Source organism: Leptomonas pyrrhocoris (assembly GCF_001293395.1).
Source record: "Leptomonas pyrrhocoris isolate H10 chromosome Unknown, whole genome shotgun sequence".
NCBI classification, from domain to species: Eukaryota; Euglenozoa; class Kinetoplastea; order Trypanosomatida; family Trypanosomatidae; genus Leptomonas; species Leptomonas pyrrhocoris.
In genome coordinates, this window is record NW_015438371.1 from 143,922 (window position 1) to 166,337 (window position 22,416).

A 22,416-nucleotide genomic window follows, 5' to 3' on the forward strand; every position below is an offset into this window, starting at 1 on the left:
GGGGACGAGAGAGAAGAGAAGGGTCAGAACACAGTATTAGATTATTCAAAGAAAGAGGGAGGGAGGGAGGGACCGGAGTACAGTGTGGAGCAGATGGGGTAGAAGGATTCGGAGTGAGAGGATGAGAGAGGGGAGGCATGAGGGGAAAACAAATACGGCAAGTACTCCTCGAAACGAGAAGCTTCGCAGAGACGCAACGTGGGTCGCGCCCATGAGGTGTTGCATCGGTGAAGCGAATAGATACATAAACGTGTAGTAACGAGGGCGACCTCTTCTTTTCTTCGCTCTGCTCTGCATCACTCAAAGAGGATATATTATGTCATTATTTTCTTTAAAATAAAAAACAGCACTTCACCCGGCTTTCATGGCTGAAAGCAGCCTTTCAAGTATTCTTGTCCTTGCTATTATTATTACTGCTGCTATTTGTCTCTTCGCAAAAAAAAAAGGAAAGCACAACGATGTGGAGAAGCTACGCTGGAGGCGGTTCATCGGCCAGCATTGGAGGGGGGAGGGGAGAGGTAGGAGGCCAGCTTTAAAAAGTATATATATGGTAATAGGAATAAAAAAGGGAAAGAGAGAAAGAAAGCATGAGCACATAATAGCCGCGTGCGCCGTATTCTTGACCCGTAAAATGCTCATGTTAAGGGCAGGGGTGCTGTTATATATTTATCTCCGTGAGAAAGTGGTATAAGAAAGGAGAGGAAAGAACCAGTAAAGGGAGTAATGGCGTAGAAAACAGTTGAAAACGAAAGCACGGAAACCAAAGAAGAAGAAAAAAAAACTCGCAAGAATGGCATGCGGGAGAGTTCATCTCAGAGAAAACTCTTAGAGAAAATAACTGCCGCGTAGAAACACCTGAAACAGGAGATGCAGCACAGCGCTCTAACTCCACAAAACGGAAAAGAGAAAAACGTATATATATCCTTATCTATCAACGTAAGGCGAAGAAGGTTGGATTAATAAAAGCCAGTGGCTTGATCTACAACGGTTTTCCTGCAACTGCGATGTGTCTTTGTGTACTTTAAAAAAAAAAAAAACAGAAAGGTTTCCTGCTTTGCGGTTGTTGTTGTTGTTTTCCGCCAGTGGTAGATGGGCACAGGTGCACCTAAACGTGAAGGACAAAATAAGAAAAAGAAGTCTAGCATTTAAAAAAATATAGTTTACTCAACGAAACTGGAGGAGGCCTTCAGGCGGGAAACAATGAATAATAAAAGGAGGGAATCATCATCTTCTTCTTCTTGCTTCTCCGTGATGAAGTTATGTGCAAGACATGAGTCACTTACACTCTCGTTTACTAGTATCCTTCATTCAATACGAGAGCACCGAATGGAGCGCAGAAAAGAAAGGTCTTTTTTCTTACTCTTTTAGTACTTTAGAAAACAGGGAAGGGGAGGGGTACGTGGCACTACGCCAAACGACACGGTCTGTGTGCAGGTGCGCCACCTTTACTGCGTCTACGTGCACGCCCCTGTGTGACGGGGCAGCCTGTTACTCGAAAGACAGCGAAGGTTGCACCCATGTATTCTGAAATCAGCGCTGAGAGTAAAACAAATAATAATATTAATAATAATACGAATGCGAAAAGGCAGGAACCAAAAAAAAGGAAGGAGAGAGTGGTAGCAAATATATATATATATATTCAAAAAAATAATAACAACAACAACTGGCCTCACCGTTCTCGTGCAAAAGCAGTGACAGTTTTATGAGCACAGATGAGCACGCAGTGGCGCTGACACAACACCGAAAAAATAGAGCAAAAGAAACAAAAGCGCAGACAAAGGGGGGAAAAAAACGTCTTTGCAGCGACGCTCCGGCAGTGAGGGAGCGAGGGCAGCTTCTCTCGGGACAATGCCATCTTTCTCATGTTACACATCTCGTTACTTGACTTGGCTCCTGTGGGACTAGCTCTCCTGAACTTACCAGTTGCACTGCATGGCTCCGCCCCTGCGAGCAGCCCAAACACACAAATGCATATATGTGGATATATATAAGGAACGCAGAGAAGGCAAGGAAGTCGGCAGCACCATCATCACAAAATCGGATGTTGACATCGCAAGCTCCTAGGTGTGCGCTAGTCAGCAGAGCTGAATTCCACGTGGGTACATTGTATCGCCACTGCAGCCTGAAGGAAGCAGCAAAAAGAAGAATCTTCTACCAAACAAACAACCGCTTAGGATGCTTGTCTCGATTTTCTTTTTCTCCCTTCGTCCCTTCCTAACTGAGCATCTCGAGGAACGTCGTGATGAAGAATCCACCGGCCGCAATGCACAGCAGAATAAAGCCCTCGACTAGCTTGTAATCCTGGCCGTGAAAGCTCCTCATGGCGTTCGCGGTGTCGTTCGGACACGAGTCTCCGCGGAAGGTGAAGACTACTGTCGCGAGGGAAGCGACCAAGGTGGCAAAGGCCACAAAGCACAGCACCATCAGCGTGCAGCACAGGTGGAACTTCACGCGGGCGCAGATGTGCACCGCGGCGAGGATGCAGGCGATGGCGCCGACGCCGCAGCCCACCACGTCCAGCGCCGCACCGGCCACAGCAGCGGTGCGGAACTCACCGCAGTTGCGTTGTCGGTGATAGATGCGTTCGTAGACGTGCGTCTTGGCGTCGGTGTACTTCGACTCCGTGTACCAGAGATAGACTTCGTACTTCACCTTGTGGGAAGCGTCGTCGCGGCCGGTCCTCCGCATGAGGGGGAAGAGAGCCGCACAGACGCCGCACGCGGTGAAGAGCATCATGAGGATGCAGAGCAGCACACGAGTGCAAATCATCGTGTCGCTCGGAGGGGTGTTGAGGCCTTCTGTTCTGCGTTGATTCTGCAAGAGAAGGGTGTGTGTGTGTGTGTGTGTTTTTTAAGCAAGACGGCTTTCCCCTCTCGCCTCTTTGTCTCCGTGCTTTTACTCCTTCTTTTTCTTTAGAATTTTATGAGAAGTTACGCAACGTGCGTGAAAGAATGAAACTAACCACAACAACACTTTTTTTAGAAGGGGGGGGGGGATTTGTCGGCGAGGCGAATTGTTCGAGCACGCCAATGCAACGGTGCTGCGATTGCAGATTTCTGCTCTCCGTGCGATGAACGAGCAGTACGGACGGAATATGTTGTTGGTTACGTTGAAGGGTTGCGCGGTGATTGGAGGAGAAGAAAGAGAGCTCCTTTCTTATTTCTACCAATGTGCGTGCGCTTTTAGTACTGTTATTGTAGTGGAAGTTGTGGCTGTTTTAGCGAGCACGACCATCACAGCGAAAATGACAAAGGGAGAGAGGAGGAAGACAAGTTGATACCCAAAAAAAAAACAGGAACTCGGCGATGATGTCATTTTGATTTAGATACGCTCTGTTTTCCCTCTCCATTAACTTCTATGTTCAGTACAGGGATAAACCACGACCCTCACGATCACTCGGGGTCATTTACAACAACATTAGTTTTTGAAAGACAGCAACATATCATATTGATTGATTTATTAGTGTCTTTTTCACGTGGAACGGGAACCAAGACTAACGCAGTGGCAGACTTCAAAACAAGATTAGTCCGCCCTCAAAGCGGGGCGGAGTGGGCCTGGGTGGGCGGGAAAACGAACAGAAGAGAGAACAAGGCGGAAGTCGAAGACTGTCCGTGGAAAAGGAGAAGAAAGTAGAAAGAAAACCCCGAAGATGATATTTACTTAGATTCTATTCAAACCGTAATTCACATTCGATCATTCCTTTCGCAAGCTCAAAAAAAAATAAAACACCCTCGCTCACTGAGCGACATCATCTTATATAACATGCAGCCGGGGATAGGGATACAGTTATACGTGTACGTAAAATGTGTACTAGCTTAGCATAAAGCAGTTAACCGTCAGGTGGATCCCGCCTATGCGTGCAGAGACAGAGAGAATGTGCACCAGCTAGAAGCACGTGCCGCCCGAACACTTCTGTGGCCTAACAAAAAAAAAAAGGAAATTGTAAAAATGATTTTGGAAGAAAAAGAGAAGAAAAGAGGCAGAAACAGAAACAAAACTTCAGGAAAGAAAACATCGGTGCTCGTCATTTCTACGTGTGGGTTCTTCTGGCATCAGCAGAAGAAAAAAATAAAATGCAAAAATAAGACAGCATAGCGTTGAACTGTCAATAGGTAATAGGAATTGCACTGCCGCCAGGACGCACACTCCGCCACGTTCTCCGTGAGCTGCAACGCGCTGAGGAAAGAATAAAAAATGAGAAGAAGGAATAGAAAAACACTAGTCGACTACTCTCAGATCAGGAAGGAAGGAAGAAGAAAGGAGAAAGGAGAAAGAACAACACAGTGCAAAACAGTGTCGTTACATCCCTGGATCGTTTTCATTTTCCTTTAAGGGTAGACGGCGTTGTTTTCTTTTTGTATTTATTTTTGAACCAATGAGAACTTTACGAAAGGGAGTTTCTTGCAGACTCAGATCGTCTGCATTTCCACCTCGTGGGGTTGGAAAAGGGGCGGGACGGTGGGAAAACAGAAAAAAAGCCTTTCCTGGAGAGAGGTCGACTGGAGGGGAGAGAAGGAGAAAGGGCTAGTAGTACAACATGAAGCTTTCGATTCATCTCCCGGCGAGTTTTTCCTGGCGCAAGCTCTCAGAAAAAAAAAAACAGGACACATAATCTCATTTCTTTGAAAAGAGCAAAGACACTCAAATGAACCCGACAAGGGCGGGAGCACGCAATGAAGAGGAAGCCAGCATTAATTGCTGATATTATAGAAAAGAAAAGCCTAGAAGAATTCTTCGTTGTTACCTTTGCAGCCGGTGCTTCTTATCTTTTGTTGACCCACTTTTTTTCTTTCTGTCTGTTATGGTGAGTGGACGGAGATTGGCTCGGCTGGCCGCACCTGAACACTACGCCGGGGGTCCCGTTCGCGAATAGACGGAAAGGGGGAGAAACCAAAAAAAAAGCTTCTAAAAAAAGAAGTAGGCGACCGTGAGAAAAAGGAAGACAGCAGGTCGAAGCACCACCTCTCCACCTCTTTACATATATATATATATGCATCTTCTTTTGTTCCATTCGTTTATGTCGTATGTGCGTGTATGTAGATACTCACTTGTTCGCCTTCCACACCGGCGGCATCTTCACTTCTTCACAGAAATGGTGCTCATCGGCGAGCTCTGGTACCCGCTGCGGTTGGTAAACGTGCCGACGCGATACAAGTCCTCGACCGTCGTCTGGCGCGAGTCGGCCGTCGTCGGCCGCTCCAGCTGCCACCCGCACATGCACCCACCAACCTGTATAAGGAAGGTCAAAAGCAGGCCCGCAAAGGACACCAAAAGAAGAATGAAGCCGTGCTTCACATTCATGGTGCCCTCTTCGCTATTGGCGATCGCCGTGGACATCGCATCGGGGCAGAGGGCGTGCGTGACGAGATAGGCGGTAAGGATGAAGGGAACAAAAGAGCACGCAAAGGCAAGCAACGTCAGCGAGAAGACAACGGCACCTAATGGGAATCCGCAGGGAGCCATGGTCCACACAAGTGCGAAGAACACGTTGACGCCGCCGAAGACCACCGCGACGATGGCGAGCGCGTAGGAGGCTACGTAGAGCGATTTCGCTCGATCGCACTCAAGGTTGCGAGTGCGCGTACTTGTCTTGGTGACATTGCCAGCCGCGGTGGTGGTGACGTTGTCGATCTTTGCCAGGCTCAGCGTGAGGATTGTCGTGCCGCTGTCGCTGTTCGTGACGGTGCGTGCGTAGAGCGGCGTGACGACGGAGATGACGGTGCAGATGGTCAGCCCCACTAGCAAAATGCAAACGAGAACGCGGTAACAGCACTTGAACGACATGTTTGGTTCGTTTGTTGGTTGGTTGGTTTGCCTAAGCTTCTATATTCTTGCTCTTTTGATATCGCTACCTTTACCCACCGGTGTTGTGATGGTTAATAATTTATTTTGGAAGAGCTCTCCCGCGATTAGGTGCGTAATAAAGAGATGTACCTTTCCTCTTGACTGGCAACGGAGGAAGAAGAAACAATAATAAAGCGGTAACGCAGCGGATGTGGGACGAATGCGACAGGAAGCAGACAAAACACGAGAAGCAGACAGGGTAGTTACCAAGAGAGGTCGCAGGCTTCCTCTGGACAGACGTGTCGAGTGCCCGAATGCGGCAGAAGCGAGCAGCACAAGAATATAAAAAGAGAAGAAAAGGAGTGAAAGAGCGGAACTCGTGAAGGGGAGAGTGGACAATCCTCCTTGTGTTTGTCGTTTCCGACGCGCTCAATGTTGGGTAGAGAAGACTGGCGTATGCGCGTCTCGATGCCTGATGGAAAAGGCCATGTGCCGACTTACCTTCCCGGCTCTTCTCCTTTTTCCTTTCTTTCTTTCTTCTTTCCGCGCAGTTCCCCAACCCTGCGAGCGTCCCACTACAACGGAGAAAGCGAGCGAACACGCAGCTCTGTGTGCGTACACGCATCGGTGCACCTTTCTTGGTTTTCCTGTAGTTGCGCTCTCCACCATGCGTGAGTAAGGAACAAGAGAAAAGAGGTACGGGACGGCGGCGGCCACCTCGGGCAGCAGTGGGAGGCGCCGACGCGCAGTAGAAAGGAGCAACGCCACGATGTAACCCGCAAAGGTCGTTCTTTGCTCATATTCGTGACCCTTCTTACTCGCATTGTTGGTGGTGGTGGTGTACGCGAAGCACGTGTTATCGTCAGTCAGACGAATATAAAAAGGAAGAAAAAAAACAAAAGAAACATTCTTATAGTGTGAGAGAGAGAGAGAAGTAGTTGCGCCGATTCGCCAAACCAAACACGGTAACAAGAAAGCAAACAAACAACAAACACGAGCGACGTCCACGCGCAGGATAATCGTAGAAAACAGCAAAAGGCATATATTTCTTTTCAAGCAAAAAAAATTCTTAGCACACCCCAATTTTGGCACAAGGCGAACGAAGTAGAACAATGAGGGAAGCCAAATAATCCGGTTCCACGAACAGTCGAAAACTACAAGAAGAAGAAAGGGCATTTTTTTCTCTTAACGCGTTTTTCGGTTAATGAAGACAGATGACGACTGCATCATCGACAACAAAGGAGACACGTAGGCGCTCCAGGGCGCTCATGTCACGCGATAGGAGAGAAAAAAAAAAAGAACAGTTAAAGAAAGACAAAACAAGCGTCACACGCAAGTGAAGGGAGGAGACAAAGTCCATAAATCAAAAACGGGGAAAGGGACAAGCAGACATCCCTGATTTAGAAAAAGTTATAAAAGAGGAATATCTTTCTTGATTTTGAACAAACAGGCATAAGCTGTCAGCGAATCTTTAAGGACGCACCTCGCGTGATTACGGAACGACAAAGGCGAGCTTTTCTGCGACTTGGGTTTATATATATATATATATATATTAATGCGTTAAGTTCGGAATGCTGCGCAGCGTGAGTTTGTCAAATCTCCAGAAGAAGGGGAGTAAGTGAGGAAGCCAAAGAGGGGGTAGAAAAGGGAAAAAAAAAACAATATCTGCGTGTATGCGTTTGTTGTTCCTTCGCCCTCTGCACCCAGACGTTACGCCTTCACAACAGCGCAGATTTTCCAAAAGAAGAATACGAAAACAGAAACAACAACAGAGAGGGAGAGAGAGAGAGGAGTGACGCACCGCCGTTCACCCGTTTCTCTCTTCCTTCTTGTCGTCCTTTTCTTCTTTTTTTCTGCGAGGGATAAAAACCGATGCTGCTTATTCAGCGTTTGGAAAATCAGAAATGCCGAACAGGAGAAATATATATATTGTCATATATATGCACATACATATTCCGTTACTATTTTAATGGCGAATTAAATCGAAACTCCTCTCTACACACAAATATGGAAAAAATGAAAAGAACCAAAACAGTCCTGCGCGCGCTCTCTCGCCAAAGAACCAACAAATATATATATATATATATATAAATATATAAAACAAATATACGATGCTAGAAAGATAGTTTGTTAGTTGCAGCCTCACGAGTACGTTTTGCCTCACGTAACACGTCAGCACAGCACTACAGAAAATATATTCTTTTATATGTTATAAAAAATGAGAAGGCACCCAGACGAAGAGAAAAGGAGGTGCATCTTCTTCCTCTGTTGGTGACATGATTGCCTCTGCCTCTCCGCGCATCTGTCGCTCCAGCACACGCACCTCATACACCTCAAACTGCTTTATTCTGCTGACGTTTTCATTTGGTTCCTTTTTTCTTTCTTTATCATAACTATGTTTCCTATCTTCCGTTATCGAAAATATGTATTTACTCATTTCGCTTTTGGTGGAATCAGCAGTGAATGCGCTTCGCCCGACATAAAACACTCTCCTCAGCATTCACAATCTTCTGTCTGTTTCTCTCAAATCAAAGCCGCCGGATGAAAACCAGTGGGGAAAAAAAAAACAAGAAATGAAATGAAATGCAAAGCAGAGAACCCGACTTCCCCTTTGTCCTGTATGGAATAATTTTACAGCCACTTTTCTTCTTCTTCAATATCCATCTTTTCATGATCAAAAACAAACTCACTCACCTGCCTTTTTTTTCCTGCTTGTTTTTCGTGAGGGAATGTATACGTCACTCGCCACTACAACCGCGCACCCAACGTGCCAGCGGTAAAGCATGTGCAGCTGTACAGTTAAAAGAAAATAAAAAAGAAAACGAATACGTGCGGGCACGCCTTTTAATGTAGTTCTAGTTTCTCGTCCAGCTTCGTAAATCAGCAACAAAATCAGGTCTAAAATAAAGGAAAATAAATAAAGAGAAAGAAGAGAAGAGAAGAGAACGCTTACTCGTAAAACACACGTTTCGACACCACCAGCAAGAAAAAGATAAAAAGGATTGGAATGAAGAGGAAAAAAATGAGGCGTCCTTTTAATATATTTATATAGAATCCTCACAAGGGCGAGAAGAGAGAGAAGAAGGAAGAAAAACAGGGCAGAAACGAACTTACGTACGAGGAGAAGAGAACGACTGGCGTGGCACGTGCACTCGTGTTTATAACGGATTTCGTTCCTTCAATGCAGTGCATTGTCACCGTTGTTCTTTCTATTGATTTTCCTTTGAGTTCGGCTGAGAGCCACATAAGAAAGAATCGCTGGCTTCTCCCTTCGCTCTCCTCTCGTCGCTCCTCACAAACCTTTTATGTTTGGCTTCCCCTGCTCCACGCTTGTCCTTATGTACTGGTACAGACGTGCCATTGCTTGTTGTTACTTATGGAAGCAGAGGAAACAGAGGGAATCTATCCTTCACGGCAGTAATCCGACGGAACAGAAAGAGAAACGAGAGAGCACGAAATACACTTGGAAACGAGAGGAGAAGAAGAACGGGGGAGCAGGACGGCGAGTACGATCCGCAAAGGCGTTTTTCTCTTCTTGTTTTTCTCCCCGAACACTAAAAGCAAACACGAAAAAGCTGGGAAAAGGCATGAAAAGGATGAAGCATCGCCAAAACGCAAAACGCGAGTTCCTCAGCGATCCCTCGACACTCCGCTGTCGTCTTCGCTCGTCCTTCCACCAACGAGGCACTCGCTTGCTCTCTTCGCAAACGGTTCTCTTTCCTTTTACTATCATTCCTTTTTATTATTAATATCATTCTCTTTTCTCTCCGCTTGTCTAGTGGCGGTACGAGCCGCCGCGAGAGGTGTTGCGGCTGAAGCTCCCGCTGCGCGAGCTGGACTTGGAGGAGTGGCTGCTGAAGCCGCGTGACACGTCGTCGTAGTTGTCGCCGTTGCAGCAGCACATGCAGCAGAGACCGATGAGCTGCACAAACAGCATAATCAAGAAGCCGCCGGCTGCCACCGCCATGAGGATGAACCCCTCCACCAGCATGTAGTCCTGCTGCTCGAAGGTCTTCTTGTCCGCCGCGCCGTCCTTGCACTGGGCATTCACGAAGAGGTAGGACGTTAGGCTCACCACCACGACGCAGCACGCAAAGGCGAAGAAGGTGAGAAGAAGGCTCACCACACCGAGGGCGACGCGGCGGCCGGCGCTGACCCAGCAGGCCATGAACACGCACGCCAGACCGCCAAGGCCGGCGCCCCCGACCGCCAGCGCGGCCGACGCGATGAAGTAGTTCTTCTCCGCCTCGCACTCGAAGTCGCGGGAGTAGATGCGCCGCGTGTTCGTCTCGATCGGGCCGACGGCGGAGAGCTCGGAGTACCAGTAGTAGTAGCTGTCCCTCGTCGTGACGCCGGCCACCGTGAGCTGCGGCTTACGGAAGATAGCGAAGAGGTTCGCGCAGGTGGCGCACGCCGTCAGCAGCATCAGAACGGTGAGCACAAACACGCGGTAAGCGCACGACATTGCTCTGCTTGTTGGTATGTGTGTGTGTCTTGCGTAAATGCAGTTGTGTTTTTCCCAATTGGGGGGCGGGGGTAAATGAAATGGTGTAAAAGGAAGTAGAAACAGAGAGGATTGGTATCGAGTTAACGGAAGTCACCAAAGCAGTTGAGAGAGAGAGATGTATAGCTGTGTATTTGATGCTTGAACGAGAAAGTGAAGGCGTGGTGAGCAACGTGTGGGAGTTGAAGTCGTTTAAAACTCAACGAGTGAATCTACGTAGAACGAAAATTGAATGTATACGTTTTCAATATTTGATAGAAAAGCAGAGAGCGGAAAAGAACGACAGGAAATAATATTTTACAAAGAAAAGGAGGAGAGAAAGCAACGGCGGAGAGGTACATACATACAAGGCAGGATACGCGAACAGGGAGACTTGTGCGCGTGTGCGGCACAAAACATTCCTACCGTTTAGGGCTTCACCTTGCACCCCACCCCTACACGATTTCTTTAAAGAGAGAGCGTAAAGGCCATCGAGTTCTCTGCTGTTGCTACTGCTGTGCAGCCATTCCCTTATCTTTACAACGAAAAACAAAAAAGTTAAATCACTTCAGTATCGCCACCGCCACCACCACCACCACCACCACATACTCACCGTATACCCAAGGCGCCATCACCTTCGCTACGGATCGCTCACTTCGCTCAGCAGCTCCAACACAACCGTGCCGACGCGGCCCTTCATGTTGTGCTCCGTCAGCATCACCCGGCACGCAGCCTTCACGGGTACAAATGCTGAGGAAGAAGAGCCGGGAGAGACGGCACCTGCCTCCAACGAGCGCCACCACCGTCGACTGCAAAACGGTTTCGAGTGACCCAAAACGGCACGCCCGCGCTGCGCCAGCACCTCCGCAATCTCCTGCTTCTCCAGCTGCAGCATCACCTGACGAGGAAGCGAGAAGTGCAGCAGCAAGTCTACGTCCGTGCACTGATGGAGATCACGCAGTACCCGCGCGTCGGTTAACTGGGCATCCGTCAGCACCAGCACCTCCGCGCCACCCTGTCGGAACATCTCGGCGGAGTCGGTGAGGCGGAGAAGACCGGCCCGCGCGTCCTGCTGATGCGGTTCGCGGAGGAGACGACTTAGCTGCGTGAGAATGAGAGACTGCTCTCGGCGGTTGCTGCTGACCACCACCACCCGCGCTCCTTTCCAGCTGTGACGGTTGCTCCTACCGCTGCTGCTTCCCCCCGCCCCCTCTGCTTCTGCTTCTGCTTCGCGAGCGGCCACCACCACTGGCGTGTTGGTGGACATGTGTTCGAGTATGAGCGAGAAGAGGTGCGTCAGCTTCGCTGCGTCGATGTCTTCGCCGGATATTTTTGGTCGTCGCTCCTTCGCCGCCCCGGTGCCCCCGTCGTCGGGCACTGCCACCGCCGCTGCTGCAGCCTCCACCGGCACCGGGTACACCTGCACGTCCATCAGCGCCCAAATCGAAGCATCGCGCTGCTCCACGTGCAGCAGGTTCTCGCCAGCGTCGGGGAGGATAGTGCTGCTCAACAAGCCCATCACCTCCGCCCCGTTGCGCTCGGCGGTGACCATGAACTGGCACTCCACATCGAGCGCGTTCACCAGGGACACCCACCAGGCGTGGCTGAAGTTCTTCTTCATTTGGGGGTCCAACGCCCTTTCGAAGTTGGTGAGGCCGGCAACGCGGACGTGCTCGAGCGGCGGCAGCGCGGAAGCTTTCCCGCCCACCACCTCCATCGCCGTCTGCAGAGCGCGGTAGGTGGTGATGAGGATCGGGATACGCTGGCGCAGTACTGCCGGGAGCCATGCGTTGGGGTCCGCGAAGAGAGGGTCGGGTATGGTCGGTGCGGCAGCGGGCGTCGCCCGGTTGTGGTCCACCGCATCCATCCGTGCGGCTGGAGGTGGCAGCGTGGAAAGCGTATCGAGGGGTGGCGCATTGAGGCCTGCAGCCTGACCTGCTGGTGCTAGTGGAGGAGGCGGCATAGCAAGGGCCGCAGCAGTGCGATGTACCGAGCCTGCCTCGGCGTTTACCGACAGCGAGGAGGAAGACGAAGCCGCCGTCTTCTTTTCTTGCTCCTCTGCGTCCTCCCCCTCGCTGCCGTGGCTCCGGCTTCGACCGCGGTGATGGTGACGGCGGTGACGCTGCGAATCGCCGTTTGAGCCGCGACGGTGCCTTTCATTTGCTTCGTCTGCGTCGTCATCATCATCGTCGTGGCGCCGCCCGCGCCGATGCCTGCTGCTGCGGCTGCTGCTGCTGTGGTAGTGACGGTGGTGCCGCCCGCTGCTACCGGTGCTACGCCTCTCCTCGCCCTCTCTGTCATGCCGACTGCTGCGGTACGAGTGACGGCTGTGGCGGCGGCGGCTTTCTGCGTCGTCGTCGTCGCTTGATAGACTGCCACCACGTCGGCGATGATGAGAGGTGTGGTGATCGCTGCGGCTGACGCGAGAGGCGGAAGATGCGTGGCGGTCCCGCGAGCTCCGTCGGTCCCCACGGCAGCGGCGGCGGCGGCGGTCGTCAGCGACATCATCCACACCGCTGTCTGCTTCTTCGTGGCCCGCCGTCTCGCGTCGGTGGTGGCGGCGGCGCCGGTCGTCGTGCCGCCGGTGCGCGCGGTTGCGATCATCGTCGCTGCACCGCGAAGACGCGGAGGAGGTCGATGTGCGCCGACGGCGCTTTCGTGCCTCACGGGAGATTTGTTCGCCCTCTTCTTTCCCTCTCGGTGCAGGCGTGGCGAGCAGATGCGACGGCAGCGGTGCTCCCTGCACCAAGGCGGCCAACTCGGACAGGTTTGGACCGTCGCCGAGACCCAGGACGCTGCCCACGGCGCCCAATAAGATCGGTCCGCCCGCCTGTGTCGGATCGCTGGGCATCATCGCTTCCGCGGTTCGCGTGACATCCGCGATGAAAGGCAGCGGCTCTACCGCCGTGGGAGGGGCCAGGTAGGCCGGACTACTCAGCACCCCGCCCACAGCGGGCACCGCCAATGCTGCGTAGTCTCTTCGCTCCATGGCTGGTGCTGCTGGTGCTGGCCCTGCGTTCTCCGTCAGCGGCCGCAGTGCACAGTCGTCCTCTTGGAATGTGTACGGCACAAAAGCCTCCGGGCCGAAGACGCTCTCCAGCCACTGCGCCATCGCGTGCACGTCGGGGTAGCTCGAGACCACAAACAACGCACGCGGGGCAGTGTCCGCTTTTGTAGTAGAACTGCTGCTTTGCGATAGGAGGGGCGTTGGTACTCCGTCGTCCTCGCCCTTCACCACCTCCTTCGGTTCTTCTTTTACCTCTTCCTTTGCTGCTCGATCCACCGACACTTGAGCCGTGTTGCGGTTGGTGTCGCTACCCGCGTTGCTCTCCATCTCGACTTCATCCGAATTCGTCGCCGTTCTCTTCTCCTCGCCTTCGCGCGCTTCCTCTTCTTCATCGGCGTCGCCGCCCTGCACCACAGCGGATGCAGCGGCGGTGGTAGCGGCGGTGCCAAACGTCAGCACATTCGCCGCGGCGGCTAATAAAACAGCGGTGCGCTTGCCGGCCCCGCGCGGTCCGCTCACAAGTACATGATCGCCCAGCAGCAGCGCGGGCAGTGCCACCTGCTGAAGCCCGCGAAAGAGTACCCGCTGCGCCGCCGCCGCGCTGCCGCTCGCTGCCCTCGCTACCGCAGTTGCGGCGGCAGCGGCAGTGGCGCGGTCAGCTGATGCGCCGTCTTCCTCGTCTTCCTTGACCTCCTCCTCGACGTCACCGCCATCATCATGCTGCGGCGGCGGTTGCTGATGCTGCAGGTCGCCTACAGCATCGCCGAACACAGCATCCTTTAACTGCTCCAGCTTCGCCACCTCCCACAGCGGGACGACTGAAGAAGACGAAGCGCTGAAGTTCGTGGCACAGGACATCGCGACGTCGTCTCGCCGCACAAACTCTGCCTCCCCACCTCCGTACCCGCTGCGGCCACTCCAGTCGGGAGCGCCCCTGCTGCTTCGTGGCGGCCCGCCACGCCCGCGACCACCCCGACCGCCCCGCCCTCCACGACCACCTCCGCTACTCGTATTACGTGATGCCGCACTCGTCGCTTGAAGAGCAGCACACAGCGCCGCCTCCACGACGGGGTGCAGGCGCATATCCCGCACCGTCAGCAGCGGCGGCGCCAGCATGGCCGCCGGGCGCGAGGACGAGATGCCGTGCAAGGTCAGGAAAGACTGCATAAAAGGACCAGAGAAAAAGTAGTCCAGCAGATGGTTCGGTGGCACCCAGGCGGTGCGGGTGGTGAGCACCGCCGTTGTGTCGCCTGCCGCCGCCGTGCTCCCTTCCGCTGCTCCCTCGCCTTCCTCGTCGCTGTCGGAGAAGGCGCTGAAGGATGCACCCGGGATGCGCCTCTCCGGGGTGCGCTGCGGCACCAGCCCCAGTCGCCCTTTCGCGGCCACCACCAGCTCCAGCAGGGATTTCTGCGGAGGCTGCGGCACGGGCGCATCGGTGCTCGCCCGCGTAAAGGACGGGAATGTGAAGTCCATTTTTAGTATCGTGATGATGCTGCTGATGTTTTCCTTTGCTGTGGATCGCTGTATTGTCTTTTCTTTCTCTAATGCGGAGGAAGTGCCTCGCAAACGAGAACGAAGAATTGTCTGCGCCTTGTCCTTTGAGATTTCCCTGCTGTTTCTTTTTTGAATTGCTGGCCGGCGACTCCTGACGGGGCGGACGCCGTAACCGTTTTATGCGTATCCTTAGATAGGCAGTTGTACGCAAATGCCAGGAGTAAACCCCGAGTGACTGCGATGCGGTGAAATGGAAATACATATATATGGCGGATGAGTAAGAGCCGAGTAGAGAGGAAGGAGGAGAAGAAGAAACGGCAGTGTGGACGCGGGTCGCAAAGAGAAGCGTTGCTTCTTTCTACATTAAGGGTGCAGGAACGTACGCCAAGACGAATGGACGCAGTCGGCGTAACTCCTCTGCGTTCCAGCGAAAAAAAAAACCCAACAGAGGGAGGGAGGAGGGCGGGGGCATGAAGCTTCGTAAAGCAGCACTATACGTTGCAGCGTGTTTCTGCGTGCCGCACTTCTTTTTAAATAAGCTGTGTTTTGCGCTCTTTTAACTCGGCTAAAGGTGGTCAGAGAAACAAACAAAAAAAGAGAAAAACAAAAACGAATACGTGCGGTGACATCGTGTGCGTGTGCGTGTGTGTGTCTATGGCGATTCGTCTACGTGCTGAGACGCTTCCACCTCAGCCCTGTCCACGGGGGAGAGAGACAGCTGCATCACGCCTTGAAAAAAGGCGGCGGAAACAAAACCAAACCAGATAAGAAGACCACAGCAGGCGTCTGCACAAGTGAACGCACACGCACACGCAACTTTCTTGGAAACGCATAAACCAATGCAAACAGAAACTGGGGAAAAAAAAATGTGTAAGCTACTACAGTGAAGCACTTCGAGAGCAACAGCAAAGAGAAAGGCGGTCGTAGCGCAGACGGCCAGCGCCACCTCTTTGTGCTTTCTTTTGTGGTGATGGTGCTTCTTCCTAATGTAAAAATATAAATATATATATATATATATATGTAAGTACTGGGAAGGTAATCCACGACGCTAAGGTACCTAAGGAGATCATAATATCAATTTCAAAAGAGACAACGACACGTGGGGGCCAAACACACACCCACACGCGAAAGCAACCAAAAGAAGGCAGAAGAAGAAAGAAAAACAAATCACCCTATTCAGCAGGACTGCTCAGCGCAGATACCCGATACGTGTTGCGCCAGTAAAAACGTATACCAAAAAAAGAGGGGTAAAGATAAACGCTTATATCGTGTGGAATGGGACAGCAGGACAACGATGCACGGTTTGGCTCAGAGAGCAGGTCAACATCCACCCGAGGAGGGAACGAAGAAAGGAAAGAAGTGGCACCTTTAAGAACAAAAAAAAGGAGGAAACGCCACTCAGCAGCCGGCACTTCATACAGAAACAAAAAGAGCTGTTTCGCTCTGTAGCGACATCGGTTCTTCGCAAGCACCTTTCTTTTCCTTTCTGGGTACCGCCTCTTTCTCCTACACCCCTCTCTGTCTCTTCCCTCCCTTACTCAGGCGAGCGCTGCAAGTTCGGGTGCGTCTCCGTCGATCGCAGAAGCACGCCGTCGTCCAGTGGGGTCTGGTGGCGGTTGCTAATGAGCTTCAGAATATCGCCGCTGATGCTCTCCAGCGAGCCCGCGCCGATGGTGACCTCGCCACGCTCCGGGTACTCGATCACCTCAAACAGCAGCGGGGAGTTATCGAAGGGTCCGTCGTTGAAGGTGGTAGCCTGCAGAATCTCGCACGTCGCCGCGTTGTACGGGATTTTCATCATGTTCATGTCGTCTAATATTTTGAGCGCCATGCGGTGGGCGTGGGGGTGCTGCTCGCCGGCGATGCGCAGAATATTGGCGATATCGTTGCAGATCGCCGTGTCCAGCGCGTCCACCACGGCGGCGTGGACGAAGTCGTCGCAGGCCTTCATACTCGCCTTCACTTTTGTCAGCTCCGCCTTCTGCTGGTCCAGGAAGTCCTGCTTGAAGGCGGTGAGGCCGCGCTTCAGTACATCCTTAATGTGAAAGCTTGTCAGCTCATAGTCCTTGTACTCGTTGTGCTTCATGCGAATCGGGTACATCGTCTCCTCGTAGAAGGTGATGACGGCGGCCATGTCTTTCCACTGCGTCTCGCGCAGCTTCTTGAGAGCGCCAGGGACAGGCATCAGCTTGCTCTTATCAGCGTTGAACTTGCTGGCCACCTGGTGCTCCACGTGGTTGAAGTCCATGCCCGCGGTGATGGATGCGATGAGGGGGGCGAAGCGAGCGCGGGCGAGGTCCATCTCGGTGAACGCCACCAGACGCGGGTTGCACGCCTTCTCCAGGATGGCAGCGGGCACCTTATTCGCCGCTGCCACCGCCTCCTTCGGCACCGGGCTGCCCAACTTCTCGGCAACGGTGGCCGGGGAGGCGTTCTGCAGCACGGCGACGCTGTGCACCGCACGTGCGGCCTGCAGCGCCACGTACACCACGGAGCTGGGAGCGAGACGACGCATGGCTGACGTGGAAAGAGGGACAACAAAGAAGTCAAAAGGAGGGTACTAGATATACGGGAAATGAAAAAAGGGGGGCTATCCTACTCGAAGCGGTGCGTGGACACTCCGAAGCTGCTACGGTTTTTATTTTTCTTAGAAGGAAAGGGGGAGGGAGAGGCGAATACTGTACTGAGTGCGCGCACTTCTTCGACTGCTGTTTGCGTCCTTGTATTTCCTTTTCAGAAGGACACATGGGAGAAAACGTGAAATGAAACGAAGAGAAAGAGAAAACAAGAATGGATGTTGTTTTTTTCTTTTACCGCAGGTGGGGCGACGAGACCGCACACACGCAGTCGAGAACCGCATGGAAGGCACGGAGAAAGCCTCTGCTGCTTTATTGCGACACGTGGACAGACAAAGCTGAAGTATCCTTCCACACCTACGAAACGCAGGTGGAGTGTACGACGCATATTTTAAATAACAAACATCGTATATATAGGTCATCGAATTGTTGTGGAGGCGTTCATGTGCTAAACGTATGAAAGGTTGTCCTTCTCCATTTTCTTCCTCTTCTTCGTTTCAACGTAGCACCGTTATCAGGAAACTCCCTTACGACCGGATAAGCGAAGGCGTTCTCCAAACAATAATAATAATAATAGTAACACACGTCGCTATCAGCCGCTGGCCTAAGCGGAAATGATTGGCAAAAAAAAAAGGGGTGTCCGGTTAAACAGCTTTATTAATAATAATAAACTGAAAATAGACTCAACGGTGAGTTCAAGCATGTAAGGCAGCCACACCTGGCACCAAATGCGTGCCCCGCTTCTCTCTCGGCCGAAATAGCGCTCATTGTTTTCCTTCTGCCGGCTTTGCTGCTAAAGAATTCACCCCCGGGGAAGCGGCCGCACTTGCGGAAGTCCTGTTTTTATTCGTTACTGCTTTAATTATAGCTAGATATAAAGACCCTCCAGGCCGTCAACGTGGCCTGGGGAAGAGGGGGGAAGGGGTTGGGCGGTGTCTTGAAGAAAAGAACGAGAAAGTGAAAGAGAGAAGGCACAGGAAGCAGGCGAGAGCCACCTCTCTCTCTCTCCATCCCCTTCCCTCTGCTTCTCCGTTCCTTCACCTCCGCTACTCGAGCGTCTTCACCTTCCCCCGGAACTCGTCCAGCGTTTTGTAGCCTTTCTTCCCCATGATCTGCTGCAGCTCACTGCACAGCCGCGCGAAGATGCCGGCGCCCTCTTCGTGCAGCGCCGTACCCACCTGCACCATCGACGCACCAGCCAGAACGTGCAGGAAGGCGTCCTCGCCCGAGTACACGCCGCCGCAGCCGAAGATGAGCTTTTCCGGGCAGCGGCGGTAAAAGGCGTTCACGTTCGCGAGGGCCGTCGGCAGCACGTAGCGACCACCCAGCCCACCAAAGCCTTGCTTCGGCTTGATCACCACCGTCTCGCTCTCCACGTCGATCACTAAGCCGTTACCCACGCTGTTGATGCAGGTAACGAACTTCACCTTCGGGAACTCGTTTAGGACGGCGGCGGCCATGTCGAAGTGCGCGATGTCGAAGTACGGTGGCATCTTCACACCAAACGGATGCGGGTAAACCGCCGAGACGGCCGTCAGGTACCGCCGCATGGCGTCGAAGTCGTAGGCCACCTGCGGCTTGCCGGGCACGTTCGGGCAGGAGAGATTCAACTCCAAAATGACGCCCTTCTCCGTCGCCACGGCGGCCAGCCGCTCGCACATCGCCGCGTTCTCCTCGGCGGAGAAGCCCGACATGGAGAGGAAGAGCGGCTTCGCGCCGTAGTGGTGCTGACTCAATGCGTAGGCGAGGTAGTAGTCAAAGCCTTTGTTCGGCAGCCCCATCGAATTAATGCTCCCGAGCGGGAGATCCTTGTAGCGCGGAGACGGGTTGCCCTCGCGCGGCGCGGGGGTGCAGCTCTTGGAGACGAGAGACCCGCTCGCCGACTCCGTCATGGCGACGAGGTCGTCGGTGGTGCTGCACATCACGCCGGCCGCGTTCATGAACGGGTTGGCGAAGGTGTTGTTTAGAAGGCTCACCTGAAGGCTCATTTTCGCTGTGTGTTTAGGTGGGCTGTGGGTACGATGAAAGGCGGAGCTTTCCGTCGACACAATACGCGTTGAACAAGTTTGTTGGTAAGAGCGCAGCGAGCTGCTGAAACAGACGAAGAACAGCAGGAAGAAGAAAAAAGGGATAGTGGCTCGTTGGTGGGGATCTATCTCACTTGTCCAACAGACGTGTTTTTTTAATAGAGGAGAGCAAAGAGAGGAAATGAATCGCAGAATGAGTTGCAGAGGTATCGAAGAATACCGGCTGCGGCGCAGGCGTGTAGAACGCCCTTCCGCACAGAGTCGCTTCCCACTGCATTCGCCATCTGGTACTCACATGAAAAAAAAAGACAAGGCGAGATAGATGAACGCAAATGCTTTCAATCGTTTGACCGCAGTACGGAATAAGGGACAGGGGATCTTTGCTGATGTTGTTGCTGTTGTTGTTGTTGGTCTCACACGAAATCGTTAAGCACGTAAGAGTCGCGCATGTCGTCGAGCGATGCAAAACGGCGTTTTCTCAGCCGGTTGGAAGAGAAGTTTGGTTTCGCATGCTTGGCCTTTTTTTTTTGGCTCTTCTCAGCGGTGACGCCAAGGCAGGTACGTAATAGGCGACGCTGATTGTTACGCATGGGGGAAGAAGGGTGAAAACGACTGTATCAGACGGAAGGAAGACAGTAGACGCAAAATAAATTATGTTTGTCCTTCTTTCCAGCCTGATAAGGTTTCCCCGTTATTGTCATTTCATTCGTTTAGTTATTTTATCTTTGAAAGACAGCTGATTAACTCGTTCAGCAAATTAAAGAGAACCCTCTCCGCCGCATAGTGTAATGGTGCAGAGCGTCAGCTCTATCGTGCGTGTTGGGGTCCCTCCATGTGCCACCTAAGCGAGTCCACGCTCCAACTTTTAAAAGGAAAAGAGAACTGAGGATTCGTGTCATAATTAGCAACTTGAATTATATATATATAGCTGGGCTGTTTATTGATAAACTCGTGTATCGGAGAAATGACAGCGGAGGAGAACGACCATCAACTTGGCCGCAATTTCTCCGCCACCGTCGTGCTTTTTACTGCTACCCGCTGCAGCTTCATATAGAGCCACACCGTTTCCTTATCCAGGAATACACTGTGACAGCGCCGGCTACGCGACAACGTCTTCTTTTTTTGATCATTTTCTCTTCTTTTATTATTCCTTTTTCATGCCAGGACGCTGAAGAGGATGGCCATGCGCATGAACAGGCCGTAGCGCATCTGACGGAAGTACGCCGCACGGGGATCGCTGTCGACGTCGACGCTCAGCTCGTCCACACGGGGCAGCGGGTGCATGACGATCATCTTCGCCTTGGCGTCCGCAAGACGCGCCTTGTCGATCAGCAGACCCGACTTGGCCGCCGCAAAAGCCGCCATGGCGTCCGCGTCTCCGGTTGCGGACGCCTCGAAGCGCTCCTTCTGCAGCCGCGTTGTGTAGAGCACATCGCAGTCGCCGACAATCGTCGGTGTGAGACCAGCAGCCTGCTCCAGCTGAATCCCGCGCCGCTGCACATCGGCCGACACGTGGTCCAGAACCTCCTGCGGCATCTCCAGCCCTGCCGGGGCCACCAGGTACACCTTCTTGAGGTCGAAGTTATGCGTCAGCAGTTTCAGCAAGGAGTGCACCGTGCGCCCCTTCTTGAGATCCCCAATCAGGGCGATGGTGATCCCGTCGACGGCGCCGAGCTCGGCGTGGATGGTCAGCGTGTCCAGCAGCGCCTGCGAGGGGTGCTCCCCCGCACCGTTGCCGGCGTTCATGACCGGGTGCGTGGCGGCACCGATGGCCTGCTCCAGCGCCTCCTCCTTCGGATGCCGCAGCACCAGCACGTCGCTGTACGCGTCCAGCGTGCGCACGGTGTCCTGCAGCGTCTCGCCCTTGTTCACTGACGACGTCTCCACCTTGAAGTTCACGACGTTGCCACCCAGGCGCATCATCGCGGCGCAGAAACTGGAAAGGGTGCGGGAGCTGTCCTCGAAGAAGAGCGGCGTCATCACGCGACCGTGCAGCGCGTCGATGGTGTTGCCCGCTTCAATGTGGGCCCGCATGTCGAGCGCCAGTTGGATTAAGGCGTCGATGTCAGCCCGCGAGAACTGCGTGGCGGAGGCGACGCTCTGGCCCTTGAGCGACGCAACGGGCGTAAAGATGGCAGGCATCTGGCTGTGTGTAAACGATAGTTTTTAAGAACTCTTTTTCTAAGGCGAGGAAGCGCGCGTTTGGGGTTCGAGCACTGGACGCCAAGGTGCGAAGAATAAAGAAGGAGGAAAAGAAAGAGAAGTACGACGCAGCTATTTACTACGAGGGGTGGCATTCATAGGACATCGTCATGAGCCTCTTCTTCAAACAAAAAAAAGAAGGCGGAACACTATATGCTCTCAAGCAGCACAAAAGCCGCGTTTCTTGCAGGGACTGGAAGCCTCAATGACACCCCCTACAGACCTCAGCGGCTTTCAGCACTACAGAGACGATTGTGAGTTCGCTCGTGATTTTCTGTTTTCTCAAGGTGTGCCAGCTCGCCCATTCCTTTGTATGGAGAGAGAGCCCCCGCATGATGAAGCGAACGCGTTGCTTTCGCTTAGCGATGAAGAACAACAGAAAAGTTTGGACTTTCTTTGGTTCTTTTCTCATCAACGCCTGTGGAGAAGGAATTCATTCACCATGAGCAAAGCACACACCAGTGTGAGCGCCAGTGTAGGTCTCCGAGTCAACGCTCGCGCAACCATCATCCGTTGCCCCTCGCCACGGGACACATCAAACGAGGGAGAAGAAGAGAAAAACAAAACAAAAACAAATGAAGTCGAATGTCAGCAATGGCAAATACGTGCATTGCGCTTGCAAAAGTCGAAAACTCACAACAGGAAAAGACACCTCATTTATATTTGTTCTTTTTCTCCAGCCGTTATCAAACAAGCGAAAAAAAAAGCATCCGCATTTTCAGCAAAATCAAAACCAAATGTGTTTCTCCTCCTCAAAAACTGACCGTTACACACGTTAGCTATTCCGCTTATTAATATATATATATATATATATATATATATATATATATAATAGAAGTGAGA

General features: G+C 52.5%; 9 protein-coding genes across 17 annotated transcripts; all 9 read right to left on the reverse strand.

The window, feature by feature from the left end:
- Positions 1-351: 351 nt before the first annotated feature.
- Positions 352-639, reverse strand: ABB37_06641 (hypothetical protein; the record flags this gene model as incomplete). The annotated part of the gene is made up of 1 exon (XM_015804973.1): positions 352-639. The coding sequence occupies one exon, from the start codon at positions 637-639 to the stop codon at positions 352-354; it is 288 nt and encodes a 95-aa protein (XP_015656266.1).
- A 1,575-nt stretch (positions 640-2,214) lies between these two features.
- On the reverse strand, positions 2,215-3,213 carry ABB37_06642 (hypothetical protein; the record flags this gene model as incomplete). The annotated part of the gene is made up of 1 exon (XM_015804974.1): positions 2,215-3,213. Exon 1 carries the CDS (start codon positions 2,767-2,769, stop codon positions 2,215-2,217), a length of 555 nt encoding a protein of 184 aa, XP_015656267.1. The 5' UTR covers positions 2,770-3,213.
- A 1,196-nt stretch (positions 3,214-4,409) lies between these two features.
- Positions 4,410-4,610, reverse strand: ABB37_06643 (hypothetical protein; the record flags this gene model as incomplete). The annotated part of the gene is made up of 1 exon (XM_015804975.1): positions 4,410-4,610. One exon carries the CDS (start codon positions 4,608-4,610, stop codon positions 4,410-4,412), a length of 201 nt encoding a protein of 66 aa, XP_015656268.1.
- Positions 4,611-5,076: 466 nt separating this feature from the next.
- ABB37_06644 (hypothetical protein) lies at positions 5,077-7,359 on the reverse strand (the record flags this gene model as incomplete). 3 transcript variants are annotated; one of them, XM_015804978.1, is made up of 1 exon in its annotated part: positions 5,077-7,359. In XM_015804978.1, the coding sequence occupies exon 1, from the start codon at positions 5,782-5,784 to the stop codon at positions 5,077-5,079; it is 708 nt and encodes a 235-aa protein (XP_015656271.1). In that variant the 5' UTR covers positions 5,785-7,359. The 3 variants fall into 3 exon arrangements, with proteins under 3 accessions (XP_015656271.1, XP_015656270.1, XP_015656269.1); XM_015804977.1 differs by having other exon boundaries at positions 5,077-6,074; XM_015804976.1 differs by having other exon boundaries at positions 5,077-6,068.
- A 2,200-nt stretch (positions 7,360-9,559) lies between these two features.
- Positions 9,560-10,501, reverse strand: ABB37_06645 (hypothetical protein; the record flags this gene model as incomplete). Its single annotated transcript, XM_015804979.1, has 1 exon — positions 9,560-10,501. The coding sequence occupies exon 1, from the start codon at positions 10,247-10,249 to the stop codon at positions 9,560-9,562; it is 690 nt and encodes a 229-aa protein (XP_015656272.1). The 5' UTR covers positions 10,250-10,501.
- Positions 10,502-10,907: 406 nt separating this feature from the next.
- On the reverse strand, positions 10,908-15,004 carry ABB37_06646 (hypothetical protein; the record flags this gene model as incomplete). The annotated part of the gene is made up of 1 exon (XM_015804980.1): positions 10,908-15,004. The coding sequence occupies exon 1, from the start codon at positions 14,745-14,747 to the stop codon at positions 10,908-10,910; it is 3,840 nt and encodes a 1,279-aa protein (XP_015656273.1). The 5' UTR covers positions 14,748-15,004.
- Positions 15,005-16,302: 1,298 nt separating this feature from the next.
- On the reverse strand, positions 16,303-17,498 carry ABB37_06647 (putative mitochondrial hypothetical protein; the record flags this gene model as incomplete). 3 transcript variants are annotated; one of them, XM_015804983.1, is made up of 1 exon in its annotated part: positions 16,303-17,498. In XM_015804983.1, the coding sequence occupies exon 1, from the start codon at positions 17,281-17,283 to the stop codon at positions 16,303-16,305; it is 981 nt and encodes a 326-aa protein (XP_015656276.1). In that variant the 5' UTR covers positions 17,284-17,498. The 3 variants fall into 3 exon arrangements, with proteins under 3 accessions (XP_015656276.1, XP_015656275.1, XP_015656274.1); XM_015804982.1 differs by having other exon boundaries at positions 16,303-17,488; XM_015804981.1 differs by having other exon boundaries at positions 16,303-17,415.
- An 892-nt stretch (positions 17,499-18,390) lies between these two features.
- On the reverse strand, positions 18,391-19,505 carry ABB37_06648 (dihydroorotate dehydrogenase (fumarate) (DHODH); the record flags this gene model as incomplete). 4 transcript variants are annotated; one of them, XM_015804987.1, is made up of 1 exon in its annotated part: positions 18,391-19,505. In XM_015804987.1, exon 1 carries the CDS (start codon positions 19,330-19,332, stop codon positions 18,391-18,393), a length of 942 nt encoding a protein of 313 aa, XP_015656280.1. In that variant the 5' UTR covers positions 19,333-19,505. The 4 variants fall into 4 exon arrangements, with proteins under 4 accessions (XP_015656280.1, XP_015656279.1, XP_015656278.1 ...); XM_015804986.1 differs by having other exon boundaries at positions 18,391-19,497; XM_015804985.1 differs by having other exon boundaries at positions 18,391-19,436.
- Positions 19,506-20,526: 1,021 nt separating this feature from the next.
- Positions 20,527-21,588, reverse strand: ABB37_06649 (putative aspartate carbamoyltransferase; the record flags this gene model as incomplete). 2 transcript variants are annotated; one of them, XM_015804989.1, is made up of 1 exon in its annotated part: positions 20,527-21,588. In XM_015804989.1, exon 1 carries the CDS (start codon positions 21,511-21,513, stop codon positions 20,527-20,529), a length of 987 nt encoding a protein of 328 aa, XP_015656282.1. In that variant the 5' UTR covers positions 21,514-21,588. The 2 variants fall into 2 exon arrangements, with proteins under 2 accessions (XP_015656282.1, XP_015656281.1); XM_015804988.1 differs by having other exon boundaries at positions 20,527-21,553.
- Between the last annotated feature and the right edge of the window lie 828 nt (positions 21,589-22,416).